We start from the raw sequence: 17,273 nt of genomic DNA, 5'->3' as shown, positions 1-17,273 counted from the left end.
ATGTTGCTTCTACGACATGGCCTTGATCCTCACAATGAATTCCTGTAGTAAGTTAGTGTTGGGGAACGTAGTAATTTAAAAAAAAATCCTACGCACACGCAAGATCATGGTGATGCATAGCAACGAGAGGGGAGAGTGTTGTCTACGTACCCTCGTAGACCGAAGCGGAAGCGTTGACGCAACGTAGAGGAAGTAGTCGTACGTCTTCCCGGTCCAACCGATCCAAGCACCGTTACTCCGGCACCTCCGAGTTCTTGACACACGTACAGCTCGATGACGCACCCCGAGCTCCGATCCAGCAAAGCTTTCGGGGAGGAGTTTCGTCAGCACGACGGCGTGGTGACGATCTTGATGTTTAACCGTCGCAGGGCTTCGCCTAAGCACCGCTACAATATGATCGAGGTGTAATATCGTGGAGGGGGGCACCGCACACGGCTAAGGAACGATCACGAAGATCAACTTGTGTGTCCTAGGGTGCCCCCTTGCCCCCGTATATAAAGGAGCCAAGGGGGGTGCGGCCGGCCCTAGTAGGAGGTGCGCAGGAGGAGTCCTACTCCTACCGGGAGTAGGACTCCCCTCCCTTTCCTTGTCCAGGTAGGAGAGGGGGAAGGAAGGGAGAGAGGAGAGGAAGGAAAGGGGGGGGGGGCGCCGCCCCTTCCTCCTTGTCCAATTCGGACTAGGGGGAGAGGGGGCGTGCGGCCTGCCCTGGCTGCCTTTCCTCTTCTCCACTTTAGGCCCATGAGGCCCATTAACCCCCCGGGGGTTCCGGTAACCCCCCGGTTCTCCGGTTTTATCCAAAACTTCCCCGGAACACTTCCAGTGTCCGAATATAGCCGTCCAATATATCAATCTTTATGTCTCGACCATTTCGAGACTCCTCGTCATGTCCGTGATCACATCCGGGACTCCGAACAACCTTCGGTACATCAAAATACATAAACTCATAATGAAACTGTCATCGTAACTTTAAGCGTGCGGACCCTACGGTTCGAGAACAATGTAGACATGACCGAGACACGTCTCCGGTCAATAACCAACAGCGGGACCTGGATACCCATATTGGCTCCTACATATTCTACGAAGATCTTTATCGGTCAGACCGCATAACAACATACGTTGTTCTCTTTGTCATCGGTATGTTACTTGCCCGAGATTCGATCGTCGGTATCCAATACCTAGTTCAATCTCGTTACCGGCAAGTCTCTTTACTCATTCCGTAATACATCATCCCGCAACTAACTCATTAGTAGCAATGCTTGCAAGGCTTAAGTGATGTGCATTACCGAGAGGGCCCAGAGATACCTCTCCGACGATCGGAGTGACAAATCCTAATCTCGAAATACATCAACCCAACATGTACCTTTGGAGACACCTGTAGAGCACCTTTATAATCACCCAGTTACGTTGTGACGTTTGGTAGCACACAAAGTGTTCCTCCGGCACACGGGAGTTACATAATCTCATAGTCATAGGAACATGTATAAGTCATGAAGAAAGCAATAGCAACATACTAAACGATCGGGTGCTAAGCTAGTGGAATGGGTCATGTCAATCAGATCATTTAACTAATGATGTGATCCCGTTAATCAAATGACAACTCTTTGTCCATGGTTAGGAAACATAACCATCTTTGATTAACGAGCTAGTCAAGTAGAGGCATACTAGTGACACTTTGTTTGTCTATGTATTCACACATGTATTATGTTTCCGGTTAATACAATCTAGCATGAATAATAAACATTTATCATGATATAAGGAAATAAATAATATCTTTATTATTGCCTCTAGGGCATATTTCCTTCAGTCTCCCACTTGCACTAGAGCCAATAATCTATATTACACAATAATGATTCTAACACCCATGGAGCCTTGGTGCTGATCATGTTTTGCTCGTGGAAGAGGCTTAGTCAACGGGTGCCACATTCAGATCCGTATGTATCTTGCAAATCTCTATGTCTCCCACCTGGACTAGATCCCGGATGAAATTGAAGCGTCTCTTGATGTGCTTGGTTTTTTTGTGAAATCTGGATTCCTTTGCCAAGGCAATTGCACCAGTATTGTCACAAAAGATTTTCATTGGACCCGATGCACCAGGTATGACACCTAGATCGGATATGAACTCCTTCATCCAGACTCCTTCGTTTGCTGCTTCCGAAGCAGCTATGTACTCCGCTTCACATGTAGATCCCGCCACGACGCTTTTTTAGAACTGCACCAACTGACAGCTCCACCATTTAATGTAAACACATATCCGGTTTGCGATTTAGAATCGTCCGGATCAGTGTCAAAGCTTGCATCAACGTAACCGTTTACGATGAGCTCTTTGTCACCTCCATATACGAGAAACATTTCCTTAGTCCTTTTCAGGTATTTCAGGATGTTCTTGACCGCTGTCCAGTGATCCACTCCTGGATTACTTTGGTACCTCCCTGCTAAACTTATAGCAAGGCACACATCAGGTCTGGTACACAACATTGCATACATGATAGAGCCTATGGCTGAAGCATAGGGAACATCTTTCATTTTCTCTCTATCTTCTGCAGTGGTCGGGCATTGAGTCTGACTCAACTTCACACCTTGTAACACAGGCAAGAACCCTTTCTTTGCTTGATCCATTTTGAACTTCTTCAAAATCTTGTCAAGGTATGTGCTTTGTGAAAGTCCAATTAAGCGTCTTGATCTATCTCTATAGATCTTTATTCCTAATATGTAAGCAGCTTCACCGAGGTCTTTCATTGAAAAACTCTTATTCAAGTATCCCTTTATGCTATCCAGAAATTCTATATCATTTCCAATCAGTAATATGTCATCCACATATAATATCAGAAATGCTACAGAGCTCCCACTCACTTTCTTGTAGATACAGACTTCTCCGAAAGTCTGTATAAAACCAAATGCTTTGATCACACTATCAAAGCGTTTATTCCAACTCCGAGAGGCTTGCACCAGTCCATAAATGGATTGCTGGAGCTTGCACACTTTGTTAGCTCCCTTTGGATCGACAAAACCTTCCGGTTGCATCATATACAACTCTTCTTCCAGAAATCCATTCAGGAATGCAGTTTTGACATCCATCTGCCAAATTTCATAATCATAAAATGCGGCAATTGCTAACATGATTCGGACAGACTTAAGCATCGCTACGGGTGAGAAGGTCTCATCATAGTCAACCCCTTGAACTTGTCGAAAACCGACAAGTCGAGCTTTGAAGACAGTAATATTACCGTCAGCGTCAGTCTTCTTCTTGAAGATCCATTTATTCTCAATTGCTTGCCGATCATCGGGCAAGTCAACCAAAGTCCATACTTTGTTTTCATACATGGATCCCATCTCAGATTTCATGGCTTCAAGCCATTTCGCGGAATCTGGGCTCACCATCGCTTCTTCATAGTTCGTAGGTTCATCATGATCTAGTAGCATGATTTCCAGAACAGGATTACCGTACCACTCTGGTGCGGATCTTACTCTGGTTGTCCTACGAGGCTCAGTAGTAACTTGATCTGAAATTTCATGATCATCATCATTAAATTCCTCACCAATTGGTGCAGGTGTCGCAGAAACCGATTTCTGTGATGAACTACTTTCCAATAAGGGAGCAGGTACAGTTACCTCATCAAGTTCTACTTTCCTCCCACTCACTTCTTTCGAGAGAAACTCCTTCTCTAGAAAGGATCCATTCTTAGCAACGAATGTCTTGCCTTCGGATCTGTGATAGAAGGTGTACCCAACAGTCTCCTTTGGGTATCCTATGAAGACACATTTCTCCGATTTGGGTTCGAGCTTATCAGGTTGAAGCTTTTTCACATAAGCATCGCAGCCCCAAACTTTAAGAAACGACAACTTTGGTTTCTTGCCAAACCATAGTTCATAAGGCGTCGTCTCAACGGATTTTGATGGTGCCCTATTTAACGTGAATGCGGCCGTCTCTAAAGCATAACCCCAAAACGATAGCGGTAAATCAGTAAGAGACATCATAGATCGCACCATATCTAGTAAAGTACGATTACGACGTTCGGACACACCATTACGCTATGGTGTTCCGGGTGGCGTGAGTTGCGAAACTATTCTGCATTGTTTCAAATGTACACCAAACTCGTAACTCAAATATTCTCCTCCACGATCAGATCGTAGAAACTTTATTTTCTTGTTACGATGATTTTCAACTTCACTCTGAAATTCTTTGAACTTTTCAAATGTTTCAGACTTATGTTTCATTAAGTAGATATACCCATATCTACTTAAGTCATCTGTGAAGGTGAGAAAATAACGATATCCGCCACGAGCCTCAATATTCATTGGACCACATACATCTGTATGTATGATTTCCAACAAATCTGTTGCTCTCTCGATAGTACCGGAGAACGGTGTTTTAGTCATCTTGCCCATGAGGCACGGTTCGCAAGTACCAAGTGATTCATAATCAAGTGGTTCCAAAAGTCCATCAGTATGGAGTTTGTTCATGCGCTTTACACCGATATGACCTAAACGGCAGTGCCACAAATAAGTTGCACTATCATTATCAACTCTGCATTTTTTGGTTTCAACATTATGAATATGTGTATCACTACTATCGAGATTCATCAGAAATAGACCACTCTTCAAGGGTGCATGACCATAAAAGATATTACTCATATAAATAGAACAACCATTATTCTCTGATTTAAATGAATAACCGTCTTGCATCAAACAAGATCCAGATATAATGTTCATGCTCAACGCTGGCACCAAATAACAATTATTTAGGTCTAATACTAATCCCGAAGTTAGATGTAGAGGTAGCGTGCCGACCGCGATCACATCGACTTTGGAACCATTTCCCACGCGCATCGTCACCTCGTCCTTTGCCAGTGTTCGCTTAATCCGTAGTCCCTGTTTCGAGTTGCAAATATTAGCAACAGAACCAGTATCAAATACCCAGGTGCTACTGCGAGCTCTAGTAAGGTACACATCAATAACATGTATATCACATATACCTTTGTTCATCTTGCCATCCTTCTTATCCGCCAAATACTTGGGGCAGTTCCGCTTTCAGTGACCAGTCTGCTTGCAGTAGAAGCACTCAGTTTCAGTCTTAGGTCCAGACTTGGGTTTCTTCTCTTGAGCAGCAACTTGCTTGCTGTTCTTCTTGAAGTTCCCCTTCTTCTTCCCTTTGCCCTTTTTCTTGAAACTAGTGGTCTTGTTGACCATCAACACTTGATGCTCCTTTTTGATTTCTACCTCCGCAGCTTTCAGCATTGCGAAGAGCTCAGGAATAGTCTTATTCATCCCTTGCATATTATAGTTCATCACGAAGCTCTTGTAGCTTGGTGGCAGTGATTGGAGAATTCTGTCAATGACGCAATCATCTGGAAGATTGACTCCCATCTGAATCAAGTGATTATTATACCCAGACATTTTGAGTATATGCTCACTGACAGAACTGTTCTCCTCCATCTTGCAGCTATAGAACTTATTGGAGACTTCATATCTCTCAATCCGGGCATTTGCTTGAAATATTAACTTCAACTCCTGGAACATCTCATATGCTCCATGACGTTCAAAACGTCATTGAAGTCCCGATTCTAAGCCGTAAAGCATGGCACACTAAACTATCGAGTAGTCATCAGATTTGCTCTGCCAGACGTTCATAACATCTGGTGTTGCTCCAGCAGCAGGCCTGGCACCCAGCGGTGCTTCCAAGATGTAATTCTTCTGTGCAGCAATGAGGATAATCCTCAAGTTACGGACCCAGTCCGTGTAATTGCTACCATCATCTTTCAACTTTGCTTTCTCAAGGAACGCATTAAAATTCAACGGAACAACAGCACGGGCCATCTATCTACAATCAAACATACATAAGCAAGATACTATCAGGTACTAAGTTCATGATAAATATAAGTTCAAGATACAATATGATCGAGGTGTAATATCGTGGAGGGGGGCACCGCACACGGCTAAGGAACGATCACGAAGATCAACTTGTGTGTCCTAGGGTGCCCCCTTGCCCCCGTATATAAAGGAGCCAAGGGGGGTGCGTACGGCCCTAGTAGGAGGCGCGCAGGAGGAGTCCTACTCCTACCGGGAGTAGGACTCCCCTCCCTTTCCTTGTCCAAGTAAGAGAGGGGGAAGGAAGGGAGAGAGGAGAGGAAGGAAGGGGGGGGGGCGCCCCTCCCTCCTTGTCCAATTCGGACTAGGGGGAGAGGGGGCACGCGGCCTGCCCTGGCTGCCTTTCCTCTTCTCCACTTTAGGCCCATGAGGCCCATTAACCCCCCGGGGGGTTCCGGTAACCCCCCGGTTCTTCGGTTTTATCCAAAACTTCCCCGGAACACTTCCGGTGTCCGAATATAGCCGTCCAATATATCAATCTTTATGTCTCGACCATTTCGAGACTCCTCGTCATGTCCGTGATCACATCCGGGACTCCGAACAACCTTCGGTACATCAAAATACATAAACTCATAATGAAACTGTCATCGTAACTTTAAGCGTGCGGACCCTACGGTTCGAGAACAATGTAGACATGACCGAGACACGTCTCCGGTCAATAACCAACAGCGGGACCTGGATGCCCATATTGGCTCCTACATATTCTACGAAGATCTTTATCGGTCAGACCGCATAACAACATACGTTGTTCTCTTTGTCATCGGTATGTTACTTGCCCGAGATTCGATCGTCGGTATCCAATACCTAGTTCAATCTCGTTACCGGCAAGTCTCTTTACTTGCTCCGTAATACATCATCCCGCAACTAACTCATTAGTTGCAATGCTTGCAAGGCTTAAGTGATGTGCATTACCGAGAGGGCCCAGAGATACCTCTCCGACGATCGGAGTGACAAATCCTAATCTCGAAATACGTCAACCCAACATGTACCTTTGGAGACACCTGTAGAGCACCTTTATAATCACCCAGTTACGTTGTGACGTTTGGTAGCACACAAAGTGTTCCTCCGGCGCACAGGAGTTACATAATCTCATAGTCATAGGAACATGTATAAGTCATGAAGAAAGCAATAGCAACATACTAAACGATCGTGTGCTAAGCTAGTGGAATGAGTCATGTCAATCAAATCATTCAACTAATGATGTGATCCCGTTAATCAAATGACAACTCTTTGTCCATGGTTAGGAAACATAACCATCTTTGATTAACGAGCTAGTCAAGTAGAGGCATACTAGTGACACTTTGTTTGTCTATGTATTCACACATGTATTATGTTTCCGGTTAATATAATTCTAGCATGAATAATAAACATTTATCATGATATAAGGAAATAAATAATATCTTTATTATTGCCTCTAGGGCATATTTCCTTCAGTTAGTTCTTTCTCTCATGTGTTTTTTATATGTTTTCTTGTGATATTTAGTTGCATAGTCACCTTGTGAACAAATTGGTTGATGATTATCATGGTCGCGTTTGTAGGGTGGCCTGGACCTCAACATGTGGGATCGAAGTTAGGATATGTAGCAGTCCGTTGCGAATCACACATACAAATAACATCAATCAAGCAAAGTCATTCCAATGACCCCCTACACAAATACATAGGGTTGCAAAGCCTTGCCTCAACCCATTGCCTTTAGGAACTACTCACACATCGCGTTTAGATCACAAGAATAAATATTGAAGACGACATAATGATTGATTATGTGACAAAAAATTTAGCATGAGTGCTTCAACAATTGGATCAACAAGCACAGGGGCCTAATGTTGTTTTAGTTGGTGGACAAATTTGGAAGGAAGATAGTGGTTCGGATGGAGAAGAGAAGGAGGGTTGGTAATTTTGTTTGGAAGGTCATTGTACACTGCCTAGTGTCATGAAGGAGTTGAATGCAAAGAGTTTTTGTCACTTGTTGCTTTACCAGGTTGGAGTCTCTGCAGCAGACCAGTTGGCGAATTTCGATGGAGATCATAGTTATAGGACATTTGAAGGAGGTCTTCATATTCTGCGATCTTTAAATTTTACCAAGCTCATACAAAAACAACATCCACATGAACACCTCAACTATATATAATACTCCCTCCTTTCCGGTTTATAGGTCCTGCGGTTATATCTAGGTCGTCCATCTTACCAATGAAATACATATTATATATCATCCAAGCTATACCATTAGAAAATATAACATTTGAAGTTTCTAACGATACATTTGTGGTATAAAAGTCATGAGACATTTGTTAAACCATGAACATAGGGATATTTCTGAGCCTTCCAAACCGGAAAGGAGGTAGTACTCTCTGGCTTCCAAAATGCAGTGCATATTTCTTTTATTTTCTAAAAGTCAAACACATTTATGTTTGAACAAAAAGTAGAGAAAGAAAAAACATCCATAATACAAAATCAGTATTCGTAAGATTCATCATCAAGTACACTTTCATGTTTTATTTATTTAGCATATAAGCTTGGTCAGCCACAAACATTATGGAGTGGAGGTAGCGTGGACATATATCTTATGACCGAGTCTAATGAAACCAGTTTGATGAATAAAAAGTTGGTATATTTTTTCTGTAGACATGTTTGGATTTATAGACGTTTGATTCGATGTGATCAATGTTTTGCCCGTGAATCAAAGAGAGGTGCTCATAGGAGTACGGCGTGCGTGGGCGCCATGGACCTGATGAAATTGGCACCGTATGCCAACATGATTGTAATGATCTCCGTTGATTAGCACAATTCTTTTACTCGCAAAGAACACACTTTCTGCTTAGACAGAAAGGGTGAGAGATAAAAAGTCGCACATGTGCGGCGGAGGATGAAGAAGAATCCCGGCGACGCAGGCCATGTTCCGATCCCATCCCACGAACACGTCAGCCTTTCGTGTCGGCTCATCCCACGTCGTCAGAAGGAAAGAGTAAAATGCGAACGCGCCGCGGCAGCGTGATGCACGCGACCGACCGACCATGCCAACCGACGGTGGGCCGCCCCGCCGCTCCATCACCGCCGTCCGTCACGCGCCGCCCTCCCGGTCCACCATCGGCGGGCGTCGGCGCTTGCTTGCCTCCCTCTCTCTATCCCTATCCGGTTGCGTCCGGCACTCCGCCAGTGGCCCGGCGCGGCCCTATTTACACGCCGCGCACGCGTCCACGACGACCCACACACCTCTTTCCTTCCTTCCCAATTCCCGTTCCTACGGACAGGCAGACACGCAACAGCCCGACGCGCATCTCGCTCGGGGAGCTCCGCCGCCGATCCGCCCGCCCGCTCGCCCCCTCACTCGCCCGCCATGGAGGAAGCCAAGGGTGAGCATACGCACACCCACGCCGCGCTCTCTCGTCCATCCGTCCATCCGCCCGCCCGCCCGCGGATCGCCACCGGCCGGCGGCAATTCGTCCTGCTCCGGATCGGTCGCGTGCTAGCTTTCCTTCTTCTTTTAGTTAATCGCTCTCGGGGGTCGCCGCCTCCTGCGCTGCGCCGGTCGATCCGGCGAGCGTGGGGCGGATCCGAGCGGGGGCGCGCGCCGGACGGGGGGGGGGGGGGGGGGGGGAAATGCGGCTGTTTTGTTTCGGATGGGTCCTCTGCTCTGCTTCGGCCTCACCCCACCCACCCACCCAAAACAGAGCAATGGCGCCGATAGCATAAAAGGCAAAGCCACCGCCCTGCTTTTGCCACATCTGGGAAGTCTTCTTACTTTTGCCACACAAAATCGTACTGCACCTAGCATTGGGAAAACAAACTAGGCCTGTAGATAGATAGCCAGTTCTGTGCTCTGGTTAACAATTTTGTTCTCTGCTCCGATCACACGCAGTCACTCCTTCAAGGGCTGCCCTGCAACTGTTTACAACCTTCCAAGTTCATTGGGAGTCTTGTTTGTTTGTTTGTTTGTTTGTTTGTTTATGTGATGTAATCCTTGTACGCATTTCATAGTTTCTTCTACCAGATTTTGGGAAAATCCTGTGCAAATTATGAAATAACATGGCTGCCTCAGTAATCATCTTCTTTGGTCTTCCGCAGTTGTGGAGACCAGGGATGGAACTATCGCAGTTGCTTCAGCGTTTCCCGGTCATCAGGAAGGTACTAATTACCATTTGTCCTCCCTCTAGTTCTTACTTACCACACTGCAACTCTGCAAGGCAAGGCATATCTGACCATTGCAGGGCCCTTTGCTACATTTGTTATTTTCTGTAATTGGGGGGCTATTCAGAAAGGCTTTCTTCTTTATGCTTATGTTTTGCCTCGTTCAACAGCCGTACAAGATAGGGATCACAAGTTCTTGTCGAAAGCTGTAGAAGAGGCGTACAAAGGAGTTGACTGTGGCCATGGAGGACCGTTTGGCGCGGTCGTCGTCCGCAACGACGAAGTAATAGTTGGGTGCCATAACATGGTTTTGAACAACACCGATCCAACTGCCCATGCTGAAGTCACTGCAATAAGAGAGGTAGGGTTCCATGTGCCCAAAGGTTATCCCCACCAACTACTTGACGCTTGTTGTTTGCATTTTGGTACTGAATAGTTCCTACCTTGTGGTAGCCTCACCTGCTGATATAGGTTGTGCCCATTTGGCCATTTGATTCTTCCTGCATATGAAACTAGTTCTCACCAACTACTTGGTGCTTACTGTCACCTGTCGATATAGTCTGTATCCAATTCAGGCTTCATGCTTTTGGAACCAGCACCACATCATTCTTGCAGAATGTATTTGTTATTTGTGCTCACCTGTCTACACAGATGAGACAGAATATGTTTTAGCCTCTTTGTCCATTCTTGTACATCTTCATGTTTTAGATTTTCAGCTTTCCTGATGCTCACGTTAGTGGTGATATTATCTTGTACCACCTTGTCAAATTATGCTACTTCAGTGCTACTACATAAAGTTGAGTGTTCAAGCGTGTTATATACTTTGTTGAAGACAGGGCTAAATAAAGTTCCATGGTGATGCAAACAAACTCTACCAGCCTAACAACTGTTTCTTTTAATTTTCATCAGAAAGCTTGGTAATTGATGAGTTATCAGTGATGGATAGCCTTTATATTTTAAAATTTCCTTGCTGAATGGTAACAGAGTAGACACTGTCCACATTAGTGGATAAAAATATAACATATTTATTTTGACACAAGAACATGCATTTATTTTTCGGAATAATCCACTAAGGGCTGTTGTCAGTGGCACTAGGTCGTATGGTTCATATTCCCTCTGAGCCTGTATATAATGCATGGCAGTTTTGCATTTTATATTGGTTCTTTTCCATTGTCTGGTTATCTGTCTCACACAATCAGTTTTCGCTTGTACTCTAGGCTTGCAAAAAGCTTGGGAAGATTGAGCTGTCGGACTGCGAAATGTACGCATCATGTGAACCTTGCCCAATGTGTTTTGGGGCTGTTCATCTATCCCGGATCAAGGTTGGCCCTTACCTTACCATTCCTCATCTGGTACAATATGGTTTGTCTAATCCTTAATGAGCAATCTTGTTGAATGCTTCAATGCAGAGGCTGGTGTACGGAGCCAAGGCGGAAGCTGCTATTGCCATTGGATTCGACGACTTCATTGCTGATGCTCTTAGAGGAACTGGGTTCTACCAGAAGGCCAACATGGAGATCAAGCGAGCCGATGGGAATGGAGCTCTGCTTGCTGAACAAGTCTTTGAGAACACCAAGGAGAAATTCCGAATGTACTAATGTGTAGCAAAGACATGGTAGAATTTCACAGCATGAAAGACCCTGATGCTCAGAAAAAATAATGTAATTGTCAACATTCTGTCATTGGTGATGGACCACAAACTATGAATTTGAATATACCATTTGATTCTCATTACGCTTCTATTTCTCAGAAATAAGTATGTTATTGTTCGAGGAGGATCAGTACTACCTTGCTCCTTCATTTGATCTTTCTTAATTTGGGTACATTCCTGGTGATAATAAGGCCTTCATCATCAGCCCATCTTAAAAAAATACGGCATTTCATAATTTTTACATAGCAGAAATAACTGAATACTGTTTTTCTAGCCATCCCATGTTTTTGGTTGTTTCCTCCTGCATTTCAGTTGATGTTTTTTGATTCGTTATTTGCATAGCAGCAATCATTGAATATGTTTTAATTCTGTGTAAGTGTTTAGATCTTTACTTGCTAAAAGTGAGTTTCCTCCTGCATTTCAACCATGCATACTCAACTTGCAATGAAGGAAGCCTGCTCACAAAACTGAACATATCTAATTGTTCTTAAATCTATGACTCAAAACTGAAATATTACAGTAATTTTGCTTTTGTTCTCATGCTCCAACAAGGCTTTGGAAACAGAGAACAAATCAAGATCATGACAGAACAAGCTAGCACTGACACTCATCTCCACATCTATATACAAAGAAACAAATTGCATTCTAAGCAAAACTGATTGCAAAAATAAGATATACATGGCTAACACGATGCATCCGATGACGCAAGCCCCTTTGCAACAAATAACAAGCATCTATATCTACCTACATTACAGCGACACCAACTGCAATAATGAATTTAGTAATATGTTGGCACTAGGCTTATTATGTATGGATGCCCGTGAACCAACGGCTAAAGAACTGCCACCGTCATAGCAGATCGATGTCTCTCACAATCAGTTCTGAGTTGCTCGCACGACTCTGGAGTCACAGAGTTTGAATATCCTTGAATAAGCGAACAATTCCACGGATGCCTGGATTGTACGCTGAGGGAGACATTGGAGATGCATATGCTGCTGAAGTTGTCGCCCTCAATGCCCTCCAAGATGCCAGCAACACCAACATCAACGCCAACAACGTTCTGAATTGTGATGTTGCTTATAATGGGGAGAGCATTCCTGTCATAATTGTTATCAGGATGTTCGCCGTAGTTTCCATTGATCCTTATGGCCATCGAAACATTGTGCATGCTGACATTAGCTATGTAGACGTTCCTTACATACCCTCCACGTCCTGGAGCGGTCTTGATTCTGATTCCATGCAATGAGTTCACAATGCGGAGGCCTTCAGCCCGGACTTCAGATATGCCACCTGACATCTCACTTCCGATGGCAATTCCTGCACCACCCCCAGTCTCTCCTGTGATGTTGCTGATGCTGATATTGGAGCTAGGCTGAGCAAAAGAAATGCCGTACTCATCCCAACCACTTTTGATGACAATAACATCGTCTCCATTTCTGACATAACAATGACTGATGCAAACATTTGTGGACGAATCTGGACAAATATAGAGTTGCATTAGTAACAGGACAGATTTAAGCCTTTTATGATTGCATAATAAGATGGCCTCGAAACTGTTGTGCATAGTACATCCAAATAACTAGGTTATAGTTTCATTTCAAACAATACATAATGTTGGCAATATTCTGAATTAACACAAATTTTCATATTTAGATTACAGGTGCATCTCATCGTAAGGCAAAGTAACTTTGCCCAAGATAGTAAATTATTTCAACTGGTTAGCTGCAATCTGTACTAACATAGTGTGATCAATTTACAAAAGAATATTTGCATATTTATTAGAATCTCAGTTATAAATGCAAGTTAAAGTTAACTTTCAAAACACAATGGAAGGAAAATAACATTTAAAAGGGGCATGTGAAATTATATTGCAAGAACTGATATTTTTCTTCCTTTTGGTGCTCCCAAGACACAGCGGCGTAAAAAGGGACATAAACAGGTATAACACTAAGAATAACAGGGATAGAGACCTCAAGTGGAAGAAACAAATCAGAGCTTCATATTACCTGGATTAATGCCGTCGGTGTTTGGCGAATTCAAAGGTGCTAGGATTGTAACGTGCTCGACAATAACTTGGCTGTTTATTCAGCAAAAGCACTCTAGGTAATGAATTGTCATTTGCAGATAAATTCTTAAGTTTTAAAAGAAAGCAAGTATTTGAAACACCAACCTGCAGTATACAGGATGGATATTCCAGAACGGGGAGTTCTTGAAAGTCAAATTTGATATAACAACATTGGTGGAGTACATCAACTCGACAAGATGTGGCCTAGTATAGTTCAGTGTGTTGTTATGGAACCAATCCCACCAAATGGCTCCTTGACCATCAATTGTCCCATTAGCACCTACCAAGAGTGCCACATTTAAGCACTTGCAAAACCAGCATAGTAATAAAAGGTCGCTGATGCAAGCATAGACACAAGTTAGCTACTAACCAGTAATTATTACATCTGTCAAATGGGAGCCAAAAATTAAGCTCTGGTGCCTTCCTCCGGGGAGCTCTCTCCCGCGCCCATAGGATGGAAGAGGGTCTATAACAGGCCAATCAGATGAGTGCTGCAGATACAGTATTTTCAATCAATAAAGTTGGAATTTACTATTTGTTCGGTAACCACTTCAAGAAAACATCATTTTGTAAAGCACATAAGAAGATTACATATATAGTTTTTCATTTAGAGTAAATTGTAATCAACATGACAGTATAAGATATCACGGGCATGCGCATCATGTCATAAGCATACAATTCAAAATAGTAACAGGATGCAAATTATTATGTGCAAAGAGCGATGAGCTATATTACCGGAGATCCGATTATTACTGCATCTTTGTCCAGCGACAAAGTGAGATGGCTGATCAGACTAAAACCGCCTGTCAGCCACCTTCCAGCAGGCACAAAGAGCTGCGCGCCACCCTTGTCCGCAAATGAATTGAGGTAGAAGATGGCATTCTGGAATGCTTTGGTGTTGAGAGTCACGCCATCCCCGACAGCACCAAACTCAGTTATAGTGACACTATGTGGTCGGTAGACGGTCGATGCCATGTCCGCGCAGTACATGCCGGATACGCTGGACCATTGGGTCTCAATTATTGTTATTAGGAAAACCAAAAGGGCTTGAAATACCTAGCAAAAAATCCAAAGAGAGTAACGTCAACAGTCATCGTGTATTCGCATATTTGAAATAACCAAAGCAAAATACTAGCAACAACATGGAACATGTGAACCGAAGAGTTGCAAGCAGGCTTCATTCTACTCTGTTTCCACAGACACGCAAGGTAACACAAATGGAGCAAAACAATGCCTCACAGAGAACAAAATCATTCTTTATGTCTGAATGCACTTTTTCTCACAAGCATCTGTACACGTAGAACACCTCCAACAAAGCCCAACAAACTAATCTGATCTTCGTTTATGTCCCCTGTTCCCCACAAAACTAATGGTCCCTGCAAGCACATGTATAGGCATCCTGAACCCACAAAATGCGCAGTATCATTTCACTCCAATTTCTGAATTCGCTATCGACAACCAAGCGTGTGGCATCAGGCACATGCTACGACAGGGCAGGAGGACAGGGCGCACTACACCATAATTACGCCTCACCGAGAACAGAATCATTCTTATGTTTGAACGAACTTTTTCTCACGAGCATCAGAACCCTCCAGCAAAGCCAAGCAGGCCAAATCTCATCTGGTTTATCCCCTCTGCTCCCCACTAACTAATGGCCCCTGCAAACACATGTATAAACCCAAGGCATCATGAATGCATTCCCAAATGCGCAACATCACTTCCGCCGGATTCCTGAATTGGCTATCGTGGGTGGACACAAGCAGGCATTTGGTGTGGCACACGCAAGGCAAGAGGACAGACAGGACACAACAGAATACAACTCAGTACGCACATTCTATCCACCTCTGAACACGGGCCGGGTGAAGGGCGGATCACGCCCCGATGCCAGCGGGGATCAACCCGCAGGAAGGACCAACGCCACTCGCCCAGCCACCGGACCGGTACCAATCCACCAACGGCAGGCACGGAGAAGGCAATGGGGGACGGATCCCACCGCCGCCGCCGCCACCAAAACCAAAACCAGGCGCCAGCCATCCATCTGCGATCCATCTCCCCTCCCCCGTCCGAGAAAAGAGATCGAGGAAGGAACACTTACAGACGCGGATCTCCCCATCTTGCCGGCGGCGACAGATCTTCTTCCCCTTCCTTGCTGCTCCCCACCGACGCCCCCTCTTAACTCGGGTCCGGTCAAAAACCGCGCCTTGAATGCGGCGGCGGCGGCGTGAACTGCAAACAAAAGACACGAACCCCATCAATCAAGAGAAAAAGACACGAAAGAACAGAGACAAACCGGCGCCGTTGGCTCACCCGCCGGACGGAGATGGATCGGGAAGAGGAACCTCCTCTTCTTCCGCTCGGTGAGGAGGGTGGAGAGGAGCGAGTCAGGTGGACTGGGTGAGTGAGGGGGGAGGAGTGATGTGGTGGGCAGAGGGTAGACAGGATCCAATCATGCTGCCGCCAGCCAGTCCGCCACGGTGGTGCGCGCCATCCGCTGGTACCAGGAGGAGTCAAAGGTCGCGGCAAGCGCAGAGGAGGAGCAGAGGCCTGGCTTTATAACCTGCCAGCCGCCACCAAACGGAACGGGAGGGGAATGAGATGCATCCCCACCCCTCCCTACCCACTCCACCCTAAAACCCCGGCCAAGTCTGTGGCCAAATCTCCTCCCTCTGTTTCTCCTTTCATTTTTCTGTTACCATATTGGCCCTGGTTTTTCATACTATCTATTCCGCGCGCGCTTGTTCCAACGCCCAATTTCGGACAGCAGTCTAAACAAAGTCAAGTTTCCTTAAACAAATCTGGGTGAGGGTTAATTAAATGACGCAGCGGGCCCCCCATCGGTTGAAATCACGGGGCCAGAGAGATTTATGGTAGGAGGCAGTGGGCCCCATCAACTGATTTCACGGAGCCAGACTTTTGACTTGGTTCATCAATCCCACCTGGTGGGTCCTACTTCCTTCGCTGATGTTGCCGTAAGAAAAGATTCGCTCGCTGCAGCGATCGACCGCGAAAGAGTCGTTTCGCATACTATATACCCACCATGCTTATAAATGTGCAGCATCTTTTTTTTTGCGGGCGTCTCCGAAAAATGTAATCTGATTTATCGAATGGGTACGAGTTATGGAATCGTGAAGCGGGTGGGATGCCGGGATGGCGGGATTGTCCACCGTCGTGGTGTCTAGTAACTGGTTACAGATCAAGCTAGTGTCGTCTGCTTTTGTTTTCTCATGTTTCGGTCGAGTCTAGCGTTTAGGCATAGGCGGAGACGGAGACGGCGCTGAAAGAAAGCAACGGGTAAGAGACGGGATGGCCTAGTGGCTTGTGGTGTCATCGAGGAGGGTGAACCGGGATCCAGCTAGAGACATAGCATCCACATAGTCATTTAAGGAGACGAGCCCGAGGATCGACTGTACGGGCGCGACATCAAGGTGATGGGTGGTTGCCACAACAGAGAATGGGATTTAGGGGGATGACCTAGAGTGGCAAAGGCGGCACGAGTAGGACGGCACCGGAGGCGACCGTTAGGCCGGTATTCGCTGACAAGCAACACTATTGGGAGAATTGTAGCA

General features: G+C 45.2%; 2 protein-coding genes across 2 annotated transcripts; one reads left to right on the top strand and one right to left on the bottom strand.

The window, feature by feature from the left end:
• The first annotated feature begins 8,885 nt into the window (after positions 1 to 8,885).
• On the top strand, positions 8,886 to 11,725 carry LOC123087782 (guanosine deaminase). Its single transcript, XM_044509889.1, has 5 exons — positions 8,886 to 9,216; positions 9,929 to 9,988; positions 10,162 to 10,352; positions 11,209 to 11,313; positions 11,401 to 11,725. The coding sequence occupies exons 1-5, from the start codon at positions 9,201 to 9,203 to the stop codon at positions 11,587 to 11,589; spliced, it is 561 nt and encodes a 186-aa protein (XP_044365824.1). The 5' UTR covers positions 8,886 to 9,200; the 3' UTR covers positions 11,590 to 11,725.
• Positions 11,726 to 12,106: 381 nt separating this feature from the next.
• LOC123087780 (probable polygalacturonase) lies at positions 12,107 to 16,293 on the bottom strand. The gene is made up of 7 exons (XM_044509888.1): positions 16,015 to 16,293; positions 15,803 to 15,933; positions 14,443 to 14,763; positions 14,078 to 14,198; positions 13,813 to 13,987; positions 13,649 to 13,719; positions 12,107 to 13,118 (listed from the first exon to the last, which is right to left on the bottom strand). The coding sequence occupies exons 2-7, from the start codon at positions 15,818 to 15,820 to the stop codon at positions 12,475 to 12,477; spliced, it is 1,350 nt and encodes a 449-aa protein (XP_044365823.1). The 5' UTR covers positions 15,821 to 15,933; positions 16,015 to 16,293; the 3' UTR covers positions 12,107 to 12,474.
• Between the last annotated feature and the right edge of the window lie 980 nt (positions 16,294 to 17,273).

Source organism: Triticum aestivum, chromosome 4A (assembly GCF_018294505.1).
Source record: "Triticum aestivum cultivar Chinese Spring chromosome 4A, IWGSC CS RefSeq v2.1, whole genome shotgun sequence".
Lineage (NCBI taxonomy): Eukaryota > Viridiplantae > Streptophyta > Magnoliopsida > Poales > Poaceae > Triticum > Triticum aestivum.
Note: the sequence above shows the minus strand (reverse complement) of the source record. Positions and strands in the feature narration are given on the sequence as shown.

What these genes read in the sequence shown, in the direction of transcription:
- LOC123087782 (XM_044509889.1), top strand. An exon ending in GTTTCCCGGTCATCAGGAAG is followed by an intron (nt 9,989 to 10,161) that starts GTACTAATTACC and finishes CTCGTTCAACAG; the next exon opens with CCGTACAAGATAGGGATCAC. An exon ending in TTCATCTATCCCGGATCAAG is followed by an intron (nt 11,314 to 11,400) that starts GTTGGCCCTTAC and finishes GCTTCAATGCAG; the next exon opens with AGGCTGGTGTACGGAGCCAA.
- LOC123087780 (XM_044509888.1), bottom strand. An exon ending in GACAGATGTAATAATTACTG is followed by an intron (nt 13,988 to 14,077) that starts GTTAGTAGCTAA and finishes CACTCTTGGTAG; the next exon opens with GTGCTAATGGGACAATTGAT. An exon ending in ATCCATCCTGTATACTGCAG is followed by an intron (nt 13,720 to 13,812) that starts GTTGGTGTTTCA and finishes CTGAATAAACAG; the next exon opens with CCAAGTTATTGTCGAGCACG.